General features: G+C 40.5%; 1 protein-coding gene across 3 annotated transcripts in view; it reads right to left on the reverse strand.

Moving 5' to 3' along the window:
• The window catches only part of ZRANB3 (zinc finger RANBP2-type containing 3), a 207,633-nt gene that overhangs the window by 27,060 nt on the left and 154,461 nt on the right, over positions 1-26,112 (reverse strand). For all 3 annotated transcript variants that reach the window (XM_012928208.2, XM_058664438.1, XM_058664439.1), the window contains 2 exons: positions 4,967-5,381; positions 1,438-1,623 (listed from right to left, as the gene is read on the reverse strand). In XM_012928208.2, coding sequence (XP_012783662.2) covers positions 1,438-1,623; positions 4,967-5,381 — 601 coding nt within the window. The remainder of the gene's footprint in view (positions 1-1,437; positions 1,624-4,966; positions 5,382-26,112) is intronic.

The following is a 26,112-nucleotide window of genomic DNA, read 5'->3' on the forward strand; positions in this document are numbered from 1 at the left end:
GAGGATCTCTTAAAGAAATTTTCACAGCTGGAACAAGGAAACTGAAGTCACAAACGATACCTAAAGTCAACCCTCTGTACTTGAAGCATGTACAAATTTATCTGATAGGACCCTTTCCAAGACAGTCTTTAGAAAGGCCTGGAGAAATTAGAGAAGAAGGCTAAGAGAAGAAGAAAGGAGGATTGCTAGAGCTTAGAAATGCTTTTTTTTTTTTTTAAAGTAATACATCTATTTTAGTTTTGATGATGTTTACATAGTTGAGAAAGATAAATGCCTATCTGGACCACCTAGTAGGGTAGGAGGGTTGAGGAAAGGGGAGAGTGGATAATTGCTTCCAATTGTTTTTTTCCTTCCTGTATCTGGGGAAAGAAGGGAGAGAATGGAAATGGATGGCTCCTAGGAGTCCAACCACATTGGCTGTATCTGGGGATGAGGGTCAGCCACATGATTAGAAATTCTTAAATGAACATTTAATTTTCAAGTTATCTGACCACAAATTTTATCTCTGTTTAACAGTAACTGATTTTAAAAAATGGCAACAGTCTCATCCCAACAAGTTTCGATTTGTCTTTAATATATTTTATTTGGTGAACTCTATATAGTAGGACCTCTGACTACAACAGAAGTTAAAAATACGTTAAAACAAATAGGATATTAAACTAAGAAAATATCAAGTGTTGGTGACTATGGGCAGTAATGAAGACAAGGAAAATGACCCAAAATTATTGCCAGTACTTTGCCAGCTGGCCCAGGAAAGACAGTGATGTATGACACAGAAGCTGGTATTTGCTAACCATCATAGCTATAAATAATACATGGAATCAACCAGAAAGTAACTAAATCTGAAACACTACATGGCTGGTTCCCAATACAGTTATAATTCAGTCTTGAATTTATCTTTCTTCAAAACTTTTTCTTAAGGATTAAAAAAAAAAGCCAACTAAGTAGTCATTGAAAAAATTATGTATAAAAGATGAATGATTTTTTATGACTGTTAACCATGATTTTTTAAATGACTACTAATAATCTGTCAATCTTAACCTATTTTGTCTACAGGCACCTCCCAAATATCAAAACAACAACCTTGCTATGTGAATGAGCCAAGCTTGGTCGAGCCTGGGCAGCGCGCCTGGTGTAGCACAAGCAGCTGTTCAACAGTTGTGCAACACCAGGAGACACACTCAGCCCATCCAGCCAGCCACTGCTTAAGTGCGTGGTGACAGATGCTGCGTCTAATAGAAATGGGAACAAAAGGAACCTGGAACAAGGGAGAAAATGTGTTATGTGCAAAACAGACATGATCATTAAGAGGGTGTTTCAAATTGCTTGGAGAAAATAGCATTAAAAGATGAGCCCATGTTGGTACAAAAATTTTTGTGCCAAAATATACACCCTCTTATTTGGTTGATGAAAATGGAAACAGACTTTCCCTTTTACCTGTCTGGAGTGTGAGTCCTTCTCTCTCAGGTTTGGACGTCTTCTTGCTCGCAGCCAACTGGCCATGGTCTTGTTGTGCAAGGACCTGATTTTCACAATCAGAGCTAGAGCAAACTTCTTCCGGAAGGTTTTTCTGAGAATTATCCTTCTCACTTTTGTTTTTATCTTGGATATGGTTGAGGTTATCTGTAGAATTATTGAAATCAAACGAATAATTTACATTTGAAGCAATGTTTTTTAAAAAGTCACAGCTAAGTCTTAGACAAAGAAAAATGTTTGTTTACTTAATCCAAGCATTTATTGGGAATCTTCTATCCCCCTAATAGACTCCAGATACTGGAGAGACAACAAGCAGCATTACAGCAAAGGACTGCCTCTGGAGATTCCATTCCAAGGGTTAGAGATGGAGAGATGGACAATGAAGTACACAAATGAGCAAACAGGCAAAGTAGGTTTTTTTTTTCATTATTATTATAAAGGAAATTGGAGTACTTAGGAAGCACCAACAAGTAAAAGTTGCTGGGGCCAAGCTCTCCGAGGTGTGTTATTAGGGCTAAAGCTACTCACGAGTCTAGGAAATGTGGCTCATGCCAGACACTAGATGCAAGAGATTAGGGAGCTTTAGGCAAAGGGATAATAATGATATACAGAATCACGCTACATCCTATGCATGGGGATTGCAACAAGAAAAACTGCTAGGGAAGCCCCAGGGCTCCACCAGAAGGATGAGGGATGCTTTCCAGAGAGATGCAGGCAATAGAATGAAAGTTACAGGAAACAAAATTTATTTTGATGGATTGAGTGTGGGAGGTGAGGAAGAGATCAGGGACACTGCCTAGGTATTGAGCATGATACAGGGAGCATCAGAAGGGTGAAGACTGGATGTAATTAGCCATGGTGAATTCTATTTTGAACATGTTAACTTTAAAATTCCTTTCAGACATCCATGGAGAGGTGTTACACAGGCCATGGGGAAAAACCTGCAATTCAACTAAGAGAAAAAAAATCTGAAAAATGTTAGTTGTAAGATGTCTAGAATAAACTGCAGAGGTTAAGGACAAAGCACAAGGGAAGTGCTACGTATTGACAAATACTAGCATTCAACACACACTATATCCTATTTTCTCTAATGCACTAGAGATTCTATTTACAACCCTTATCAACTGCAGTATTCTAATACTGTTCCTTAAATTTTTCACATTCTACTCTTTCCTCAAAGTGCTAGTGAGAAGCATTATTTAAAAATTTAAATTAATTAGAATTCATTCTGATTTTTAGTATTTTAGGGTTTTATCCATATTAAGGCTAGAAATTATTAAATCGAACTGTAGTCATGGAAATCTAATAATCTAATTGTATATATGGTAATGTCACTACTACTTGGGTTATTTCTCTTGTATTAGATTGTTTCAAAATCTCAAAAGGCTGTTGGTTTTTTTTTAAAGATTTATTTATTTTTATTACAAACTCAGATATACAGAGAGGAGGAGAGACAGAAACATCTTCCGTATCATGATTCACTCCCCAAGTGAGCCGCAACGGCCAGTGCTGCGCTGATCCAAAGCCGGGAACCAGGAACCTCTTCCGGGTCTCCCACACGGGTGCAGGGTCCCAAGGCTTTGGGCTGTCCTCGACTGCCTTCCCAGGCCACAAGCAGGGAGCTGGATGGGAAGTGGAGCTGCCGGGATTAGAACCGGTGCCCATATGGGATCCCGGGGCATTCAAGGCGAGGACTTTAGCCGCTAGGCCATGCTGCCGGGCCCAGGCTGTTGTTTTTTAAGGTGCTTGATGGATTGCTTATCAAATAATCATAGGTCTAGGAATCGTTATTATTGTCGTTGGTATCAAAAAGAAAATATCAAATACAATAATCTAATTAAACTATGATTTCTGTCACTAAATCACTTGACATGCTTAATACAAAGGAATGTTTTTTATAATCATGATATACTGTATTGTCTGTGGCTTTTGGGAAATACATAGGATTATGTTAATTGTGGCAGGGATGTTTTATGGAATAAATGTATGGTTTCAATTTGGTTTATAGATAACAGGTGTCCATATTACAAATAAAACCACCTAGATGGCAGATTTGTCAAATTTTGGTAGCAGCACTTAGAAGTGAAAGAGGAGAGAGTTAGTTAGTTCCTGACTACACTTTCCTTAAGATCACATCTGAAACAGGAAGAAAGAGCAAGGCTGACGTGCAGAAACTGCAATACCAGGGTATTACATCTTAGTTCAATCTCTGTCAGTGCCAATATTCTGAAAAATTAAGGTAGGATGCATATTGCATGTGAAGGTTTAGCACCACTGGTAAAATCAGAGGAGTATTTTCAGTCTTTCAAACTGCTACCTTGACATCTTTTATTACCATAACAACGCTATCTATAATTGGGGGAAAAAAAACAATTATCTGGGCCCAGCATGGTGGCTTCGGGGCTAAAGTCCTCGCCTTGTACACACCGGGATCCCATATCGGTGCCAGTTCTAATCCCAGCAGCTCCACTTCCCATCCAGCTCCCTGCTTGTGGCCTGGGAAAGCAGTCGAGGACGGCCCAAAGCCTTGGGATCCTGCACCCGTGTGGGAGACTTGGAGGAGGTTCCTGGCTCCTGGCTTCGGATAGTTGCAGCACCAGCCATTGTGCTCACTTGGGGAGTGAATCATCGGACAGAAGATATTTCTCTCTGTCTCTCCTCCTCTCTGTATATCTGACTTTCCAATAAAAATAAATAAATCTTTAAAAAAATTATCTTTTCCTAATGGGAATCAAGTATATCAGTAACCATTTTAGAATTTTCACAGCTGAAAACAGCATGTCAAAGTATAAAAACATAATTAAGATATATTGATGATTTCTGTCTTTAAAACAATGTTTTAGAAAATAAACTTACAGAACAGACATCAAATTGGCTCTAGAAAGATCTATAAACTTTTGTAATTTGCCAAGTTAATAAAAAACATGAAACAAAGCTACAGTGAACCATGTTGTTATTTAACATATTAAAAAATCTATAATTTGTGGGCTCGGCAGCGTGGCCTAGTGGCTAAGGCCCTCGCCTTGATCCCATATGGCTGCTGGTTCTAATCCCGGCAGCTCCACTTCCTCTCTGTCTCTCCTCCTCTCAGTATATCTGACTTTGTAATGAAAATAAAATAAATCTTTTAAAAAAAAATCTATAATTTGCTTAAAAAGTAGAGGAAAGAAAACAGCAGGCCTATGACTATATTTGCTGCCATAGCAACAGAGCTTCTATTCCTGCCTACTGAATTCACATCCTGCTGACATTAATCAGAAATGTCCATTTTTGCCAAATTGATGCCATCACACAGATACTTATGGATATACATACTTTACAGAATCGGGAGTTTTCCACATTCTCTAACATAATATCACAGTCTGCACTATGTGAAGTTCCTTTTCAGTTTTTAAGTCAGTGCTGAGTCAAACCAACCCTGGAACATGGCAGTCTCTAATAAAAGCTCAGGTTCTCTGAGGACATTCCTGGTCACCTCCCCTGTACTCACCGGCTCCACCCTGGGGGTTCTCACACATTTCACAATAAGGTAACATTGAATTATTGATATAGGTGCAGAAACTGCACTGCCAGTCTTGTTTAGGAAGGGATGGAATGGCTGACTGGGATGTGGCCTTGTGGACACTGTCCACCATGGGAGCTCTGCTTTCATTGGACCCTGATGGTTTCTCTGCCAGGGGTCTGCCACAGTCATTGGTGGTGACTGGTTTCAATTTTTTAGCTTCAGGTTCAAAACCACTTTCACAGCCGGTGATATCTCCTGCAGTTCTTTTTCTGGGGTCTGATGCCGCCACAGTATTTCTCTCCAGAAGTATCTTTGCTTCATCACTGGAGGACACCAGTTGTCTTTCTTTAGGTTTTGGTAAAAAGAACGATCGAATATCATGCTGCTTTTCCTTTTCAAACTAGAGAAAACAGAGTTATCCAATTAAGAAGCAATCTAATATGTTCTTCCCAGATAAAAGCGCTTAACAAATATTTTCACTATGTTGCCTTATTCTTTGAATATCTTTTTTGAAAAGAATTCAATTATATATTATGACTCCATTGACACACAGATAATGAATAGCATTAACACATTCATCTACTTTGTAACAATCATGTACTTTTTTTTCCTTAGAGCACCACATGCCAACCAACCACTTACATTAATTCACTGAATTTTCATGTCAACTGTGTAAAGTAGGTACTATGATTCTCCCCATGTTTCAGATGAGAAACTGAAACCTTTGCAGAGGTTAGGTACCTTCCACTAGAGAAGTTAAGCCATAAAAATATACTTTGTAAATTATCTGTCCTAGATGTAGCTTAAAGAAAGGTGGACACTGTGTATTTAAACATGTCAAGTCAGGGCCCGGCGGCATGGCCTAGCGGCTAAAGTCCTTGCCTTGAAAGCTCCGGGATCCCATATGGGCGCCGGTTCTAATCCCGGCAGCTCCACTTCCCATCCAGCTCCCTGCTTGTGGCCTGGGAAAGCAGTCGAGGACGGCCCAAAGCTTTGGGACCCTGCACCCGTGTGGGAGACCCGGAAGAGGTTCCTGGTTCCCGGCTTTGGATCGGCGCAGCACTGGCCGTTGCGGCTCACTTGGGGAGTGAATCATGATACGGAAAATCTTCCTCTCTGTCTCTCCTCCTCTCTGTATATCTGGCTGTAATAAAATGAATAAATCTTTAAAAAAAATATGTCAAGTCAGAGAAGAACTTAGGGAGCAGGCCTTTGACCTCGCAGTTACTTCACTTGTCACACACCTTGGAGTGCCATGGGCTGGATTCCAGCTCTGGCTCCTGACTTTACCTTCCTGCTAATAAAGATCCCGAGAGAAAGGGTAATGAATCAAATACCTGGGGTCCTGCTACCTATCAGGGGAAACCCGAATGTGGTTCCTGGCTCCAAGCTTCAAGGGTAGGCCAGTCCTGGCTGCACAGTTATTTAGGGCCAGCAGATGACAGCTATGTCTTAGTCTCTTTACATCTGTCTCTCAAATAAATACATTAATTTTTGCTGGTTTTTTTTTTTTTTAAGGCTGTATGTGTTATAATGTGGCCAGTTAAGCTACTGTCCGCTGTGCCAACATCCCATATGGGTGCTGGTTTGAGTCCTGACTACTCCATTTCCAAACCATCTCCTTGCAATGTTCCTGGGAAAGCAGTGGAGGATGGGCCAATGAAACTGGAATAAGTTAATGACTTCTAAATGTCCCAGCTCTGCTCACTGGACCAGTTTGGGGAGTTAACTAGTGGATGAAAGATCTCTCTTTTTCATACCTTTCAAATAAATAAAAATAAAATCTTTTTTTGGAAAATTAATCACTTTAAAAATTTCACATTTGAACTGTAAACACAGTGTTTATAAACACTGTTACTCATATTAAAATGTTTTCTTGACCAAAAATCATTTTTCAAGTTACCAGCACAGATGGTAATTACAGATATTAATTAGGGCAGTTTCTTTAATTGACACATTTCGAACAGTCACCTTAGAACAGCTACATCGTATTTCATGTTTTTCATCTATTTTTTTCCAATGTGTAAATTTCAATTCCCTAATTAGCAAAAATACAACACCTATCTTAGCTACCAGTTAAGGCAAATTAAAAGTTAATGTTAGAGCACTCTCCTAGGAGCTGAGTTGGAATATAGAGTGGACACATACAGTGGGATTTCAAAGAAGACCACATCAATGCTTACCCCATCTCACATGCTCTTCTCCTAATATGACCCGGATACACCTCCTCTGAGGAAGGCAGGGATCCTTGTTCTTTTCCACTGGTTCTGTGTGGGTCTTTGTGATTGTCTACCCAACAGATTTCTAGTTAAATTGGGACTGACATACACTACAGGGCCAAGCTGACACCGGGCCACTTCGGTTGCTGATCCTTGTGCAAAAATGGAGAACATATCCAGACAACACAACAGGTTCCTCTAAGCCAACTGAAGATTTCCAATTCCTCATCAAAAGATGGAAAGGACAGGTTGAACAACATTCCAGGGCAGGCTCTACGACAAGTCCCTAAGGACACTAAGATAGACTGGACAGCCAACAGGGCTTAGAAAGTATTTCTCACTTCTGCAGTAACAAAGCTGACAAATTCTCAAATAATCAGGACCACATAATAACATCTTCTGAACATTCTTCCCCAGATCCAGGCCTCAAAGTCAACATTCAGATGACGTCTCTGTCCCTAGGTGTAGATGTAGTGTGATAGCAAGGAGTGATACATTTTCTACCTCTTTCTGGCACCCCTGCCACTTTCATAGATACAGGAGGGAAAACTAAAACATTTACTTCCTCCACCTCCCCCTCGACCCTGACACTATCCAACCTAATCAGGCTCATATGCATCTGTAACCCCTTATCTTTGTAACAAATATTAAAATAAAAAAAATTTAATTACTGAAAAAAAAAGGTGAGACTGATTTTTCAGATCAGGACATTGAAGGTAGTAAATCAAGCCTCTACTCAGTCAAAACTCTGTTTCTGCCATTTCTCTCTCTTGGAATGTTTGCCTTTGGAACCTAGTCACTATAGAAGAGGCCATGTCCCATGGGTATTCCAAGTGACAATCACAGTAAGACCTAGATGATGCCCAGCACTACGAGAATGAAAAAGCCTTCAGCTGCTTGGGCCCCTGCCACGTGCGTGGCAGACACAGATCGAGTTCCTGTCTCTGGCTTCAGCTTGGCTCAGCCCTGGCTTTTGTGGCCGTTTGAGGAGTGAACCAATAGATGGAAGAGCTCTCTCTTTTTTTGTTTCTTTGCCTTTCACAAAAACACATCTTAAAATGGAAATAAAAAATAAAATTTAAAAGATTTATTATTTAAAAGGCAGAGGGAGAGGGATAGATATGGGGGAGAGCTTGTTTTCTATGATTACAAATACATATATATATAAATATTATATATAACTATGTAGTTACATAATTATAGGGAAAAGCTCTCTCTCCAATTCCTCCATCCCACTATTGTAGAACTCCTCTATTTTTTTGAATTTATATTTTATTTATTTCAAAGGCCAAGATGCAGAGAGAGGAGTAGATGCAGAGACTCATTTGGGTGTTCACACCCAAACGGCTGCAACAGCTAGGTTTGGACTAGGCTAAATCCAGGAGCCCAGAGCTTCATCTGGGTCTCCCATATGAGAGCAGAGCCTAAGCACTTGGGCCCTCTTCTGTTGCTTTCCCAGGCCATTAGCAGGGAGTTGAGTCAGAAGCAGAGCAGCTGGGACTCGAACCAGCACTCTTATGGGATGCTGGTATCACAAGCAGAGGCCGGCAACAACACAGCCCTAGAACTTGTATTTTGAATGATTGTTATTTATACACTCTCATAGACACCAAAAAGTTATCTAATTAGTTGTGGAAGCTACATAATATAGATAAAAATGCAAAGAATGAAACCACTATCCACAAGACAGATTTAAGCCGTACATAAGGGAAAAGTCTAAATGGGTGGAAGAAAGCATAGGGAAAGCACAGATTAGCAGGCTTTTGGAACTTGTATTCCCCTCCCCAAACCCTTTTTTTTAGGTAACAAAGACAGCAAAATGCTTAAGAAAATGCTCTATTTCATACCATAAAAGTGAAAAAGGGAGCTCCAAGGGCTTTAAAAACGTGAGCAACATAGCTAGCATCTGCTATTTCTAGTTAACCTACTGATTTTACAAAGGAGATAAAATTCCTGAAGCCACATCTATCTGGAAATGAATTAATTTTGCCTTGATCCCTTGTCAGTAGTTTTGTGGGGCATACAGTTCTCATCAAATCTTTATCTTTTGACAAATACTGGGGCCAGTGGAATGGCCCAGGGATTTGGGTTATTGGGTGCAATGTTGACAACCCATATCTGAACGTTGGTTCGTACCTTGGATGCTCTGCTTCCCAACCAGCTGCTTGTTGACCTGCTTGGGAAGGCAGCACAAAGACAGCCTATGTGCTTGTGCCTCTGCCACTTGTGCAGAAACCTGGAAGAAGCTCAGGTCTCCTGGCTTCAGCCTGGCTCAGCCCTGGCTGTTGTGGCCACTTGGGGTATGAAACAGTGGATGCAAGATTTATCTTTCCCTCTCTCTCTCGTTTTCCATCCTTCTGTACTTCAAATAAATACATTAAAAAATGATTAATTTATTTCAGAGAGAGAAAGAAAAAAAATGAGAGCTTCCATCTGTTAGTTTTTACTTTGGCCCATCTTCCACAGGCACATTAGCTAGAAGCCAGAGTGGAAGTGGGGCAGCAAGGACTTGAACCAGCACTCCCAAAGAGATGTCAAAGTTGCAAGTGGCTTAACTTGCTGTGTCACAATGTTGGCTTCTCCTGAGATCTTAAACAACATTGCTCTACTTCTTTCTCACATCAGCCTCTGGGAACTTTTCTCTCTGGTGCTGAAAAATTTTATAATGACCTATATGCACAAATCTACATTTATATGCCTTAAAAAATTCTGCTCAGCATGCAGAATATCTTATTAATTTTGAATAATCCTAATTATGTTTAGCTCTTGGGGATTTATTATTCTTTGATAGCTTCTTCCTCCTCATTTTATCTTCTTTTTCTGAAATTCCTGTTAGCAGGATGTTGGACCTAGATATTTATGTCTTATCTTCCATTCTCATATTTTGCCTCTGTCATTTTACCCTTCACGCTCCTGGAATTTTCCTCTATCTTTCAGTCTCTCTATAGGATTATTTTAGTTTGGCAGCCTTATTTTTAACATCTCAAAGTTCCTTCTTGTACCCTGTTCCTTTCACATAGTATTCTAATTTTACATTTATATTCACAGTATCATCTCAAATCTGAAGCCACTCATCTGAGTTTTTAAAAAAGCAATCTTCAGGGGGGCAGGCATTTGGCCTAGTAGTTAAGGCATCAGCTGGGATGTCTGGATTTCACCTGGAAGTGCTTGTGTTTAATTCCCAGCTTTAGCTCCTGATTCCTGCTTCTCACTAATGCACATGCAGGGGGAAGCAGCGGGAATCAGTACCTGGGTTCCTGCAACCCACATGGGAGACCTAAACTGGGTTTCTAACTCAGGACTTTGGTCCCCTGACCGAGGGGGATATTTGGGGGAGCAAATGAATGAAGGAAGCTCTCTGTTTTATACACACACACTTTCCATATCAATGTTTATATTATTAATTGATTTTTATTCACTCTTTTTATGCTACAGACTCTCCCCAAATGTCCAATGACCCTTGGTTGCTGCTTTGTTGTTAGAAGAACGGAAGAACTGCCTGGGAGCTTAGGCTATACGGTGTTCACTACCCAGAAAAGACTTGACAGGACCCACTGATTCAATGGCAGGGGTGAGGACCACATTGGGGTCCACAGTGAACCTAGATGTCTAACTACAAGTGCAGTAGGAATGCTATTTTCAGTTACTGCAATAGGGAATACGGGAAGAAAAACTAGGTTCATTATAAGGCAAAGTATAGCTGTAAAATAGACAGCTGTTCTACTTCCAATCCAGTTCCTTGCTGATGGCCTAAGAAAAGCAGTGGAAGGTGGTCCATGTGCTCAGGCCCCTACCACTGACATGGAAGACCAGGAGTAGGCTCCTGGCTCCCAGCTTTGGTTTGGCCCAGCCCCACTAGCCTACTGAGAAATGAACAAGGATACAGAAGATATCTGTCTCCCCTTGTCTCTCTTCTCTGTGGCTTTTTCATGTAAATAAACAAATCTTCCAAAAATTTTAATTCTTGGGTCTAATGTGGTAGCCTAGTGGCTAAAGTCCTCACTTTGCATGCGTCAGGATCCCATTTACATACTGGTTCTAATCCCAGCTGCCCCACTTCCCATTCAGCTCTCTGCTTGTGGCCTAGGAAGACAATCAAAGATAGCCCAAAACCTTGGGACCTTGCACTTGTGTAGGAGACCTGGAAGAGCTCCTGGCTCCTGGCTTTGCATCGGCTCAGCTCCTGCAGTTACGGCCACTTGAGGAGTGAATTAGTGGATGGAAGATCTTCTTCTCTGTCTCTCCTTCTCTCTGTATATCTGATTTTCCAATTAAAAAAAAAAATAAAAATCTTAAAAAAATTTAATTTTGAAACTTACCTCTCCACTAAAGAAATAAAAATGTTTAAGATTTGCTAAAAACAAATCAACACTCTCAACAGAACAAACTTTCTAAAAGAATTCTCAGGGATATATCAACCTTCACAGTTGATCCCCTAATTAATTAAGTTATTTCTAGAGGAACTTCTTTCTAATATTTAAGCAATGACTAATCTTGGAAAACAACATCTGAGAAATTCTCATTACGAGCTAGGGGCAGGTTGAGCGGAAAGGTTAGCAGTGATAGACAGTGATCACAAACTGATGCATACCCTCGCTACCACGGGAGTTCATTCACAGTGTGTGGGAGGAATTGGTACAGGTGCTCTCTTGAAACCATGTGCCAGTTAGGCAATAAAAACTTGAGACTTTGGCATGTAAAATCCAGATAACAAGGAAGTGGGTGGATAGGAAATCATTTTAGTAATTTTAGTAGTTCAGGATGCACTAAGAATAGAATTTGGGTACAAGGTGAGGGCAAGGTTAGCAGTGGCTATAAATGATGTGATGAATGTTGCCACAGGAAGTGAAGCTACCAGCTAGTGTCCTGAACACAGAGCCACCAGACGCTATGGGACTTCACAGCAATGAAGGTTTTCTTTGAGGTAACAGGTTAGAAACTTGGTTCACATCATCAGTTAGGTTTTCTGTGCACTTGGACAGGAGTTGGTTTTGCAGGTCTATGATTGAAAAACAAGTAACAAAGTCTCTGATAGCTCCCAAAGATGCTGGCTGGGAACAAAGATCACTGCCTTCCTGAGAGGAGTTCTCTGTTTAGGGTGCCTCTGGCTTTTTTCACAAGCCCTCATGAGGCTCCTGTTTGCCTGGGAAGCCCCTGACATTGCCTCAAAACTCCTGTGTTTGTTGCATATGCATCTTTGAGGCTGCAGTTCTTTGCTCTCTCTGTAATCTCGATTCAGGATCCAGCCAAGGTTAACAGACTGGGATAAGATATCTGCTGATGACCTTTAGCAGTTCTATTTTTTTTTCATTACTTTCCTGCATGTAATTTAGAGTTCACATGTGAACACACGAGTGAGTAATGAATCTCCTGGCTCAAATTTTAAAATTTTTCATTTGTTATTTGAAAAGCCTGGAAGGATACAGAGCAAGACAGTGAGAAAGAGACAGAGAGAGAACGAGAGAGAAAAAGCAGATCCCTTCTGCTGATTTACTCCCCAAATGCCTGAAACAGTGAGGGCTGGACTGGCTGAAACCAAGAGCCTGGAGCTCAACCCAAGTTTCCTACATGTGTGGCAGGGACCCAATCTACGCAGCCATCGCCTGCTACCTTCAAGGTTATACAATAGCAGGAAGCTGGAATTGAATGCAAATCTAGGCACTTGGATATGGGATGTGGCTATCTCAGGGGGAGGCTTAATTGCTGTGTCAAATGTCTATCTCATTAAAGAGTAAAATATATAAATCCTCTTGAAGGCTTCATAAAAATCCCTCTGCCTTCTCTGAAGTAGGAATTCTTTTTTTTTAAATAATACATATTTCTTAAAAATTCAAATACAGAAATAAAAACACAATATCCCACCCAGTATACAGACATCCACATAAATCCCCTTCCCTCTAATCTCATTCCCCAGAGGTTATCACTGTGAACAAGTTAAAGTATATCCTTTGAAACATTTTCCTTTGTATATACAAGTATATATAAACACACATAAACGCACTTCTGCCTTTTACAAAAATGAAATCATGTAAATGTACATATTAATCTTCAATTTCTATCTTCATTCATTCAATATACAGAAAATTCACAACAAATCTGATTATCAGTCCTCTTGGGTTCGTTTTCCATTATATAAAATTATATTCAAGCATCAATTACAAAACTCTTGATAATATACTTCCTGCCATCTTTGAGTCTCATCTCTAACCACTCCAGTATGAAAAGACTGGAACACAAATTACCTTAAATTCTTCCTGAAACAAAGGCAGTACAATCAAACAAACAAACAAACTAGGAACACACTCTGTCATTCCTAGATTTTGGCCTTTTCACTTTGTGATACATTCTGCCTGGACTTTTCCATCTGGCAAGTCCCTAATTCTTCCAACAATCAGCTTAATAATGATCTCTAGAAGACAAGACTTCCCAACTTTTTTCAAGACATAATCACTTCTCTATTTACCCCTATACTTTATAGCTAGCTTCTTAATTGTACTTATCTCACAGTACTGCAGTAATTCATTTACATGTTTTGAGTTACCTTTCCATCCAAAGGATCTGATGGAGTGTTTATCTTGGAGCAGGTACTCAGTAATTTAACTGTTGAGGAACCAATGCTTTAGGAACATTTGCTGAGTACCTACTATGCACAGAACCATATCCCAAGCATGAAGAGAAACTTACCATTTTATCCTAAGGAACTTACCATTTTCCTATTATTTCCCCTAGGTGGATGGGGGAGGGACAGAACACATTTATTATAAGACCACATATTGCTTCTGACATATAGTTGGTTTCAAAAATCTATAGTCATTTGCCTCAAATTCATTTAGGAACAAAGCATTGCATAATCAAATAAATCACAAAATAACGGGTAGTTTGTCCAGCAGGTCTGTTAAATGTGGCACAGAGCCTCCCAGATCCCAATTCTCTGTCCCAGCAGGGGAACTCTCACTTATTCAGCCTGCAAATGAGAAAACTGAGATGATATTATGCTAGGAAATTCCTAACACATCAAGAGGACATAATTAGTCCTTTTATAATTTCTCCTCCCCAGAGGAAAATTAGATCAAGAGCAACAAATGAGGTTAAAGGAAGACAACGAAGAACGAGCTTGTTTTCTATCTGGTAGTGGTAGGGGGAAGGCAGTTGCTTTGGAATTCTTAAAAACTGAAGAGTATCATCACTGAGTTGAGTGATTCCCGTGCAGTCATGGAATGTGATAATTGAGTTCATCCCTTCTGTTACAGTAGCTGGATTCTGGACATAGGGAGCATTTCTATCATCAGAAAGAGGGAAATTGTAACTCGGCTTAGCATAATGAAGTGCATGTATTCTAATGGGTAGGAAATGACTGTACTGACAGGACTCAAACAGCACATAGGGCAACTTAAAAAAAAAAATAAGAAGAGACCAGTCTTGATGTTTTGAGACACAGATGTACTGACATTAACTCATTGTGGAGATTCCAGCAGGTGTTTGGTTGGTTAATAAAAGAAAGTGAATTTTAAGAAGTTACTGAGATGTAGACACAGATGTTAAGCATGAATGCAAAATTCCTATATTAATAAGATGCTTCTAATGACTCCTCTGCTGTCCTTTATTAAGTTAAATTGTCACTGAATGTGCACTTTTCATTTTCTAGCTTGACAGGAAGAGAGACAGAGAGCTTATATCTGCTGGTTTGTACCCCAAATGGTTGGAAGCTGCAAACTCAATCAGTCATCACTGCTGCTTCCCAGGGTCTGCCTTAGCAGGACGAGGGAATCGGGAGCGGGAGCCAAGTGGAGTCCTAGTCCTCTGATATGAGACATAGGCATTTTAACTTGGTGTCTTGCCTGCTAGGCCCAATGTCTACCCCTAAGTGTTAGCTTTTTGCAGAGTTGGTGTGATTCCTATAGCTGTCAGTGGATTCATTGATTAAAGCATCTCAGAAAAAGGCACTCCCTAAATTAACATAATTTTAAAAAGATTTGTTTTTTTGAAAGTCAGAGTTACATACATAAGGGGAGAGACAGAAAGATCCTCCATCCATCAGTTTACTCCATAGGTGGCTGCAGTGGCTGGGGTTGGGCCAGGTCAAAGCCAGGAGCCAGGAGTTTCTTCTGGGTCTCCCATGAGGGTACAGGGGTCCAAGGACTTGAGCCATCAGCTAATTACTCAACACTCAGGCCATTCTGACAGGTTGTTAGTTTAAAAATTAATGACCTTGGGCTCGGCAGCGTGGCCTGGTGGCTAAGGTCCTCGCCTTGATCACATATGACCGCTGGTTCTAATCCCGGCAGCTCCACTTCCTATCTATCTCTCCTTCTCTCAGTATATCTGACTTTGTAATAAAAATTAAAAAAAAAATCTTAAAAAAAATTAATGACCTTACAAAAATTAATGACAATAATTTTTTGTCAACATTAGTGGTAAAAAGGGGCAAGAACACAGTTAAAAATGCTTTCAGGGTATGATAAAATTTTGTCACTTAACAGCATTAGCTTTGAAAGTTTTTTGTCTTACATAACAGCAATCTTGCATTTACAGAAGACATTACAGTAACAAACCACTGACATCCATTCTAACTCACCTTGACTATGTGTGTAAAGAAGTAACCACATTGGGCCCGGCGGCATGGCCTAGCGGCTAAAGTCCTCGCCTTGAAAGCCCCGGGATCCCATATGGGCTGCCGGTTCTAATCCCGGCAGCTCCACTTCCCATCCAGCTCCCTGCTTGCGGCTCACTTGGGGAGTGAATCATTGGACGGAAGATCTGTCTCTCCTCCTCTGTGTATATCTGGCTGTAATAAAATGAATAAATCTTTAAAAAAAAAAAAAGAAGTAACCACATTAAATGGTCCTTTCAACACGGGGCAAATAAAGAACTTCGGTCTAAGTATTTTTAAACAAGGACAAGAGCTTTAAGCCTGCAATAATATTTCCCACAAGACTTGCAAGTCAATGTGCCTATGTCCCAGGCACATGGAAGGCAGAACACATTCCTTTCTTGAATTATAAAACTGACACCCAGTTACTGTGTTCCTTTCTTTTGTCTTTGCAAAACCAAAGGAAATGCTGGGAATAAAAACTGCAAACTGCTTATGATGGCAACTTGTGTGTTTTTATCTGAAAAGTTCAGGGACCTAATCTATTTGCTCTTTTGCGCTAGGGTAATCCAGTGGTCTTTAGACACAAACTCCTTTAGAGACAAAGGATAGGATTAGAAAATCAGTTATTAGAACTGACAGAGAGGAAAAGGAAATCTAGTAAAACTCATAAGAAGAAAAAGAAGAAGAAGAAAAAACCACTTCCAAGCCTGGTGCTAGCCCAGCAAAGCACAAGCCACCAACAAGAGCATCCATGCCAGGTTTAATAGACTTTGATCAAAGGGCAGCTCTGGTGGGAGCCATTACTGCATCATGTTATGCAGTACCTTCTCCTAACAGAATCAGTGGACCACCTTCTTTCCCTTTTCTTTCTTTCTTTTCCTTTTTTTTTTTTTAAACAAATGGATGACTGGGATATCATGCTGGTCTCTTGAACTAGAACTAAACAGCCCTCACTGACATTTGTAAACAATCCAGTAACAATATGGCTTCAAAGGAATATAGAGAAACAGAAGTAGAATTTTAATCAGCTAACTTAAAAAAGAAAGGACTTAAATTATTGTAAAAAAAACAAACGACTAACTGTTCAGATTTGCCAAAATTTTCATTACATTTTGACAGTGAGTCATTCTTGGATACAGCCAGTTTTTCTCTGCAAGCATAGAAAAAACAAAATGGAACAAACAACACCACTCAGTAAAACAACCTAAGTGGTAAAAAAAAAAAAACCCAGAACCATTATTACTTGTTTTCAATAATAATATCAAAAGAAGTACATGCAATGTCTTTGGGAAAAGGAAATTATTTGTGCTCACCCATGTAAGTACACTACATGTATATGGGGGATTACACAGTTGTAACAATTTTTTATGTGGCTTGCATTACTGTTTTAAAACTAGGTATTCAAAATTTAACTACATATCATGAACAGTTCATGAGATTAGATACTTACATCCTTTCAGACAGCTATGTAGCATTTGATAAGCTATTTAATCCCATATTGTTACACATTTAGGATATTTCAAGTTGTTCACTGCTGTAAGTATTGCAATAAAGAAACTTAATGCTAACATTTAATGAACTATCCTTCCTAGAAGAATAAATATTTAGCTTAATTTTAAAACACTTTAGCCAAATCCGTGTATTCATCACCCACCTGGCAACAAAATAAACATGGCTTTTTTTCCCCTTGATTCCTATCTGGATTATTGTGAAGAGTATTTTATTTTTGTCTCCATTGTTGGTTGTATTTAGTATGTGTCAAATGTAGCTCTGAAAATTTATTTTAAGTTGCATTACTTTGATTGAAGATGTCCTTAAAGCTATTTAGGATCAGGATGGTGTTGCGATATAGTGGGTAAAGCTGCTGTATGCAACAAAGGTATTCTTTGAGCACAGGTTCATGTCCTGGCTGTTCCACTTCTGACTCAGCTCCCTATTAACATCCAGAAAAAGCATCAGAAGATGGCCCACATGGGAAACCCTAAAAAGGAGTTCCAGGCTTCTTACTTTGGCCTGGCCCAGTCCCAGACTACTGCAGCTATGTGGAAAATGAACCAGCAGTTGAAAGATCTCTGTGTCTCCTCCTCTCTTTCTCACTTTCCTCCTCTTTGATTTTACCTTTCAAATAAATAAAATTAATCTTTTTTAAAATTAAGGCTTATATTGTCCAATCAGGAGAATTAAGTTTTGTAGCACAACATATAAACCATGTGACTGTAACTCAGTGCTCTAAGCAAATCACCCAGAGTGTGCCACTTGGCCTGATGTTCTCCTTTAAGCTCTAAGACTGACCTTCCACTTGTCACTGGGACGCCGACTGAAGTTCAAAGGCATCTTGCATCGAGGATGTGTTAGGTAAACCGTTCTCCCTTTGTCCTTAAGTCCGAGTTCCAGCATAGCTTTATTTATTTATTTATTTATTTGTTTGTTTATTTGTTTATTTTATTTTTATTGGAAAGTCAGATATACAGAGAGGAGGTGAGACAGAGAGGAAGATCTTCCATCCCATGGTTCACTCCCCAAGTGAACGCAACGGCTGGAGCTGAGCCAATATGAAGCCAGGAGCCAGGAGCTCTTCCAGGTCTCCCACATGGGTGCAGGCTCCCAAAGCCTTGGGCCGTCCTCGACTGCTTTCCCAGGCCACAGGCAGGGAGCTGGATGGGAAGCGGGACTGCCGGGATTAGAACCGGAGCCCATATGGGATCCTGGTGCATGCAAGGCGAGGACCTTAACCATTATGCTATCATGCTGGGCCCCTCCAGCATAGCTGCATAGCTTCCCTCTCAATCATCTGTGCATTCTCCAGTTATAGACGAATATGCCATTGGCTGTAGCGTTTCTGCTAAATACCTGCTTTGGTCCTTTCTCACCTTTTGGTATATGCTCCTATTAGACAACATAAAAATCCAGGTCTCACTTTGTTCATTCCACCTGTGAAAGGTCTGCAGCTTTTTCCTTTTCTGCCCTATCATCACTATCAATGTTAGAAGTTCAAACTAGAGTTTAATGCTTCAATCCCACTCTCTCCTCTCACCAGAATCCCTGACAAAGGAGTCTTATACATACTAATAACCTCATGAATAAAAAGGAACTGGGTTTATTATTAGACCTGAAAATGACAGATGGCATCTAAGTAAAATTTTGGTAAAAGGTTATTAAAAAAGTCCAGTTAGAATCCAAGGTCAAAATCTCCCATCCAGCAGCAGAGGAGGCAGCAGGGCCCGCCAAAGCAGACTCTGTCCCTCCGGCTCAGCACAGAGGCAGCAAGGACATGTGAGGCCTGACTCCAGGGAGCACAACCATCCGCACGCTGAGGCCAGCACTGGGGAGAAAGCCGAGACAGGGAGTGGAGAGGAAGCAGATGCCATCAGAAGCTGAAATGGAATCAGAGTGTAGCAGAAACAATCTGTTCCCCAATAGCACTGACTCCACGAAAAAGGGCAGAAGAAGAAAAGAAGAAGAAATCTGACCACATCATTCATCTGCTTAAAACACTAAAAAACACCACATGTTTCCAGGACAAAACACAATTTCTTTTTTGGCCTGCGGAGGTAGGCTCCCATCCAACTGGTTAGTGACAAAGATTCAGGCTTCCTCCCATTTGATTGACTTCCTGCATGCCCTAAACTCACTCACACATACCTCTGACCTCAGATGGAATCCCTTGAGCTGTGCTGAGGCTTTGGAGAATAACACTGTGAAGGCTGTCAATTTGATGTGCGGTCAAAACTGCCTCAGATTCCAGGTGCTTCTGACCTCCCCCTCGTGTTCTCTGGCTCCTCTTCCCCACGCAGCACAAGTCTTTTATGCAAAGCTCCCTTGCCTATTGGACTGGCTCTCCCAAAGGAGAACTGAAATGCCGTTTTAAGAGATCAAAGTCATAGCCTAAGAAGAAAGGTGTCAAGCTGAGGTTCACAGAGGAGTTCTGATCTGGTCACTGTTCCAAACCCACTCATCTGCTCTAAAAATAATGTACTATCCCTCAAGGGTGGCCTACCCTCCCACTTCCCTCTTCTGTGTGTAAGAAGCAATGGATGCTTCAACTACCTGATCTTTTCATTGAGTCTTAGATTTTGTTTATGGCTCTTGTGTTTCTGCACATGAATAAGTTTGTGTTTTTTTTCCTGCCCATCTATCATCAGTTTTATTTCACAGAATCAAATCATAAAACTTTCAGAGAGAAATTTTGAACTTCCCTACAGATGTTTCCTATGGGAAACTTTCTCAATGCTCTAGGTTATTATTTTTCTAATTTATCTAGAGCTTGATTTATACCTCTATTTTCATATTTATCATACTGCAAGAAAATGACTTGCTTATAAATAGTCTCATTTAACTAAAAAGGTGCTCCAAAGGAAAGGCAGATGTTTTCCTTATCTTGGCATTGTTAGATCCTGGCATATAATCCATTAAAATAGCTTTATTGAGACATAATTTATTTATCATAAAATTCACCCTTTTAAAGTATCCAAGTCATTGATAACTAGCATATTCGGAGTGATGCAACCATCACTACTGATTAATTGTTGAACATTGTCACAGCTCAAAAAGAACTCTGCTCCAAGCCCCCAGTTTATATAAATCAAGTCTTGCAATATGTAGCTTTGTGTCTGGCATAATATTTTCAAGGTCCATCTTTGTTATAGCATATCAGCATTTAATTTCTTTTTTAAGGCTAAATAATTGACGAACCAAATTTTGTTTACCTATTCATCAATTCATACTTATTCTGACTTCTCTAACCTTTCAACTTTTGTGAATCATGCCACTGCGATATTCATGTACAAGCTTTAGTGTGGATATATTTCTAATTCCCTTGGAAGTGGACTGGCAGAGTTATATCGTGGCTCTATACTTAACACGGTGAGGGACTGTGCAGTTAGTTTTCAAAATGGCTGCACTGGTTTATACTCCCATCAGCATGTGCAGGTGTTCCCATTTTTCTACATTACTGTCATTACTTATGTCCATCTTTTTTATTTTTAGTCATTTTAGCCCATGTGTAGTAGTATCTCATTATGTTTTTTTTTTTTAAGCTAGTTGCTCTAATTCTTTTTTTTTTTAAGATTTATTTTATTAATTGAAAGGTGGATATGCAGAGGAGGAGAGACAGAGGAAGATGTTCCGTCCAATAATTCACTCCCCAAGTAGCTGCAATGGCTGGAGCTGAGGCAATTCGAAGCCAGGAGCCAGGAGCTTCCTCCTGGACTCCCATGCAGGTGCAGGGTCCCAAAGCTTTGGGCCGTCCTTGACTGCATTCCCAGGCCAAAAGCAGGGAGCTGGATGGGAAGTGGGACTGCCAGGATTAGAACCAGCGCCCATATGGGATCCCGCTGCATTTAAGGCGAGGACTTTAACCACTATGCTATCGTGCCAGGTCCTCATTATAAATGTTCTGATTTGTGCTTATATCATCTTTTCTTAAATTAAATTCATTCATTAATTACATTGTGTTGTAATTACATAGAATCTGGGATTCTCCCTCCCACCCTCCCCCCATTGTGGGTTCCTCCACCCTGCTGCATAACCATAGTTCAAGTTCAGCTGAAATTCCCTCCCTGCAAGTATTTGCCAAGCATAGAGTCCAACATCCCATAGTCCAGACAAGTCCAACTACTTATTGGGTAGACCCTCTCTGGTCTGAGGGCAGAGTCAGCAGAGTATCTTCCCGGTCAAATAAAAGCACTAATATACCATCTGCAACAATTAACATCGTTATGGAATTAATTGACATGGTATTGAGCAGTCAACATGTTAAAAATAAATGCGATTTCTTAACCACTTTCTGTGACCCCTCATTCACAGTTCAATTTTAGTTTATATACTACAAATGACATAATATCCATAACATAACATGATATGCTTAACATCATATCACATTAAATTAAGGCAAACATGTGGTATCTAACCTTTTGGGTGTGCTTATATCATCTTAATACATGTGAGTGATCTTTGAATACTCTGTATGGAATCTACCTTCCATAAACATTGGAAAATCAAATGCAAGTATTTTAAAGTTCTATTCATTATACACACATTTATTGAGGGCCCAAATCATGCTAACTACAACAGTTTGACAGTGTTATGAAGAGTGACTTTGGAGCAGAAAGACCCAGGTTCAAAACCAGCTCTGCTACCTTAATGCCCTCAAGAAACCAGTCAAAAACAAGAGATTTTAGACAACAGAGATGGGAATTTTGTGAATACCACAACTTCTACAACCAAATTTCTCCTCATTGCTACCATTCAATCAGGGAACTAGACTTAGGAGCAAAAAAAAAAAAAAAAAAAGAAAGTTGTTATTGTTATTAGGAACCCAGGCATTTTTTTCTAATTTGCACTTTAGAGTCCACAACAAAAGTTTTTATAGATTGTTGGCACGTAATAAATACACAAAAGTTCATTTTGTCATTATTGAGGTTATATCTTTAAATTTCATAGCTATACCAAAGAGCTCTCCTTCTGAATTTTTGCAGCAGACCAACAGTCATCTGACATCTTTTTAGTGCAAATGTGGGCACTTGAAATGTAAATTTGCTTTTTGGGGGCTATGATGTTTCAAAAGCCCTTCAGGATACAAACCAGAAGACCTAGGATGGCTATGATGGAGAAAAAAGGCAGTTCTGTAAGCCAGGCCAAAGCTGCCACCACAGAGGCAGGCTAAGAAAGGTCATCAAGGAGGAACAAGAAAGAATGATGCAAACTGCGAGGACAAAAGTAGAGGCTTCAGTGGGGAAGGAAGCAAGAGTGGCCAAGAAGCAAACCTGAGTGATGGTTCCGGGGACTGAGAATTTCTTGGAGATCTGCTTCAAAATTAAAAGAACAAGTGCTTGGAATGATAAAATAGAAGCAGCTCCAGCTTACTCCAACTCAAAGATTAGAATCCATGCAGAAAGAATGCTATACTGTCCTAAGCAGAAGCCTGACTCCTACGCCCTAAGTTTGTCTTGGGACACTTCACAGTATACATACAATGCATGATAGGAACCTGAGCAGCCATCTAGTGACCCAGGATCCCAAATCACTGGAAATAAGATGTTGCTCATTATTACTGGAGAAAATGAAACCAAAACCCAATAAAGCAAGAGTAGGACCCAGCTTCCTCTCTATTTCCCTTGGCACAAGGTATCTCTGCCTGCCCTTACAAAAAGGAATTCATCAAATTAAGGGAGGGGCACAATTTTCTAATCACAGAATTACCTGATTCTCTGTAGCTAAGAACTTTGATGGCCAGTATTGTCAGAGAATTCAAGGAGAAAATGTACTTACTACATTCATGTGACAATTCGTGACCCTCCCGATCAGCCAAAGCTCATCTGGCCAGCACAAATTCCCTAAAGTGCATGGCATCACTGACCAATTACAGGAAAGTCAGGGACTACACTGACCAATCAGGAACTCACACAACAGCTGATCACACGCTTCTCAGGCTCCATTTTAAGTGGATGAGAACATTTACTCCTAACTTGGGGAGCCTGGGAATGGTTGCTGAGCTGGTGTCTGTTTTTGCAGTAAATACTCTGATGTTAGTGGTTTGCTTTCTGTGTGTTGGGCAAGCAGATTCAGTTTGGGGGTTGCATAAACAATGCCTTGAACTATTTTCGGGTATTATTAAGTAACAACTTGTGACCATGAAGGGACTACAATCCTGAGTGAACTACTCACTCACAGCACATCAGACCCTGGGCCACCTACACCTCTGGAGACTGTCTAGTAGCTGCCTGAGAACTTCTCTCAGAGAGAGTTCCCAGTGGCTGATTGCTGACCAGACATTGCTAGCCTAAAGTGCTTGTTGGATGGAGGAAACTTGGCTTGGATTCAGTTTAAGATCTACAGGCATGGGCCTGGTGTGGCAGCCTAGCTGGTAAAGTCCTTGCCTTGCACAAGCCAAGATCTCATATGGGTGCTGGTTCTAATCCTGGTGGCCCTGCTTCCCATCCAACTCCCTGCTTGTGGCCTGGGAAAACAATCAAGAACAGTCCAAAACCTTGGGGTCTTGCACCCATTTGGGAGACCAGGAGGAAGCTCCTGGCTCCTGGCTTCTGACTGGTTCAGCTCCAGCCATTGCAGCTTCTTGGGGAGTGAACCATCGGACATAAGATCTTCCTCTCTGTCCCTCCTCCTTTGTATATCTGCCTTTCCAATAAAAATAAATAAATTTTTAAAAAGGTGCAGAAAGAGAAGCTGGGTTTACAAATGTATTTAATGAAATAATAAGGGAAAATTTCCCTAATCTAGAGAAGGAATTGGGGAACAACATCCATGAGGAGCACAGAACTCCCAACAGGCTTAATGAAAAGCGATCTTCAGAATGTCAGGTAGTCCATCTTTGTGGTGGTAGAATTTTTTCTTTTCATTTGAGTTAGACTTTGAGTTTCATGAAAACATAATTTCTTTACAAGATGTACATACATCCAATCTAGGGAAAGAATTATGACTCATAGATTTTTTTGTGGGCTAGGTTTCTGCAGAGTCATCACAGCAGGGATATTAGCCAATGGTAGTTTGAAGCAGAGGTGCCAGATAACTGGGAGACCAGCAGAGAGGCCTGAATTGGAGGGACGGGGGTATCTGCCAACCATTACCAGGAAACTTTCGCATTGTAATAATCAGTACGCTTATGCCAGCATGATTGCTTTCCAGCCCAAGTTCCTTTTGTTTACTTTTAATTCTGATATTTAGCTGAATTATGTGGTAGAAAAGGAACTCTGATTAAGAGAAATGGAAGGAGTGGGCATTTGGCATAAGAGTTAAGATGAAACTTGAGGCACCTGCATCCCCTACCAGAAGTCCCTGCTGCCTGATTCCAGCCTCTAGCTCATGGGCATCCGGGGAGCAGCCTATGTACTGGGGCCACTGCCACCTCTTCGTGAAAGACCCACATGGAGCTCCTGGCTCACGGCTTGAGGTGGGCCAGACTTAGCTGATGCATGTATCTAGGAAGTGAAGCAGCAGAGGGGAAATCTCTACCTGTTTCTCTGTCTCTCCATCTTTCAATATACATAATAAAGCATGTAATAAAAAGAGAGGGAAGAGAAATGGTCATATGATCATATAGTTTTGACGGTAATAACCAGGGAGAAAGCTGGCAGAAGATATTAACATTAATGTAAATACTTTGTCTAGGCAAATTTTTCTCATTCTTCTCTCTTTTTAAACATATACTTTATTGATTTGAAAGGCTAAGCTACAGAAAGAGAGAGAAAATACAAAGAGCCCTTCCTTCTACTGGTTCCCTCGCTAACCGGCCTCAATGGCCAGGACTGAATCAGGCTAAAGCCAGGAGACAGGAGTTTCATCACAGTCTCCCACGTGAGCACAGGGCCCAACTATGCGGCCATCTTCCTCTGTTTTGCCAAGCACGTTGGTAGGGAGACAAAGTGGAACAGCGCGGTCAAATTAAGCATCCACATGGGATGTTGGCTTTGTAGGCAGCAGCTTTCCCTGCTTCCCTAAAAAGTTGGCCCTCTCATAAAACATGAGGCCCTTGTGTCTGGCTTATTTCACTTAGCATAATATTTTCAGAGTTCATCCATGTTGTTCACATTGTCATGTATTAATAGCTAACTTTTTCTTAAAGACTGGTTTATTTGAAAGGCAGAGTTACATAAAGGGAGAAACAGAGCTTCTACTCATTCATTGGTTCACTCTCTAGAAAACTGTAAAAGCCAGGCCCGGTCACTTGAAGGTAGGAGCCAGGAACTTAATTATGGGTCTCCAATGTGGGTGGCAGGGACCTAAATATTTAGGTCATCTTCCATTGCTTTTCCCAGATCATTAACTAGGAGCTGGGTCAAAACCGGAGCAGCTGAGACATCACCCAGCCCCAACATGAGATGTCAGTGTTATGGAAGGCAGCTTTGCCAGCTATACCACAACACCAGCCCCCCTCATTTCTTTTTAAGAGTGAATAACATTTTTTGGTACTGATAAGCTACATTTTGCTTAACCACTCCTCAAATTATAGATATTTGGACTATTCAAACTTTTTGATTAGTATAGATTTAACTTCAAGTTCCATAAAAATCCTGGCATCAGGTTCTATATCAGCTCACAGAAATATCAATAAGCTCAAATTCCAAAGGCTAAGTGACTTATTGCCTCAATAACTATTATTCTAAAACTCAATTCATCTGAAATTCAATTCACTAGGGGTCAGTGTGTCAAACTCAGTGAATTCATTGCATTTCTAAAACTCTTTCACAGGGCTCCCAGCATTTTGACTATGGTTGGATCGACGCTGCATGTGTGTGTGTGTGTGTGTGTGTGTGTGTGTGTGAGGGGGAGGCGGGAATCAACAGATTATGGAGAGTTAGGGA

This window comes from Ochotona princeps, chromosome 5 (assembly GCF_030435755.1).
Source record: "Ochotona princeps isolate mOchPri1 chromosome 5, mOchPri1.hap1, whole genome shotgun sequence".
Lineage (NCBI taxonomy): Eukaryota > Metazoa > Chordata > Mammalia > Lagomorpha > Ochotonidae > Ochotona > Ochotona princeps.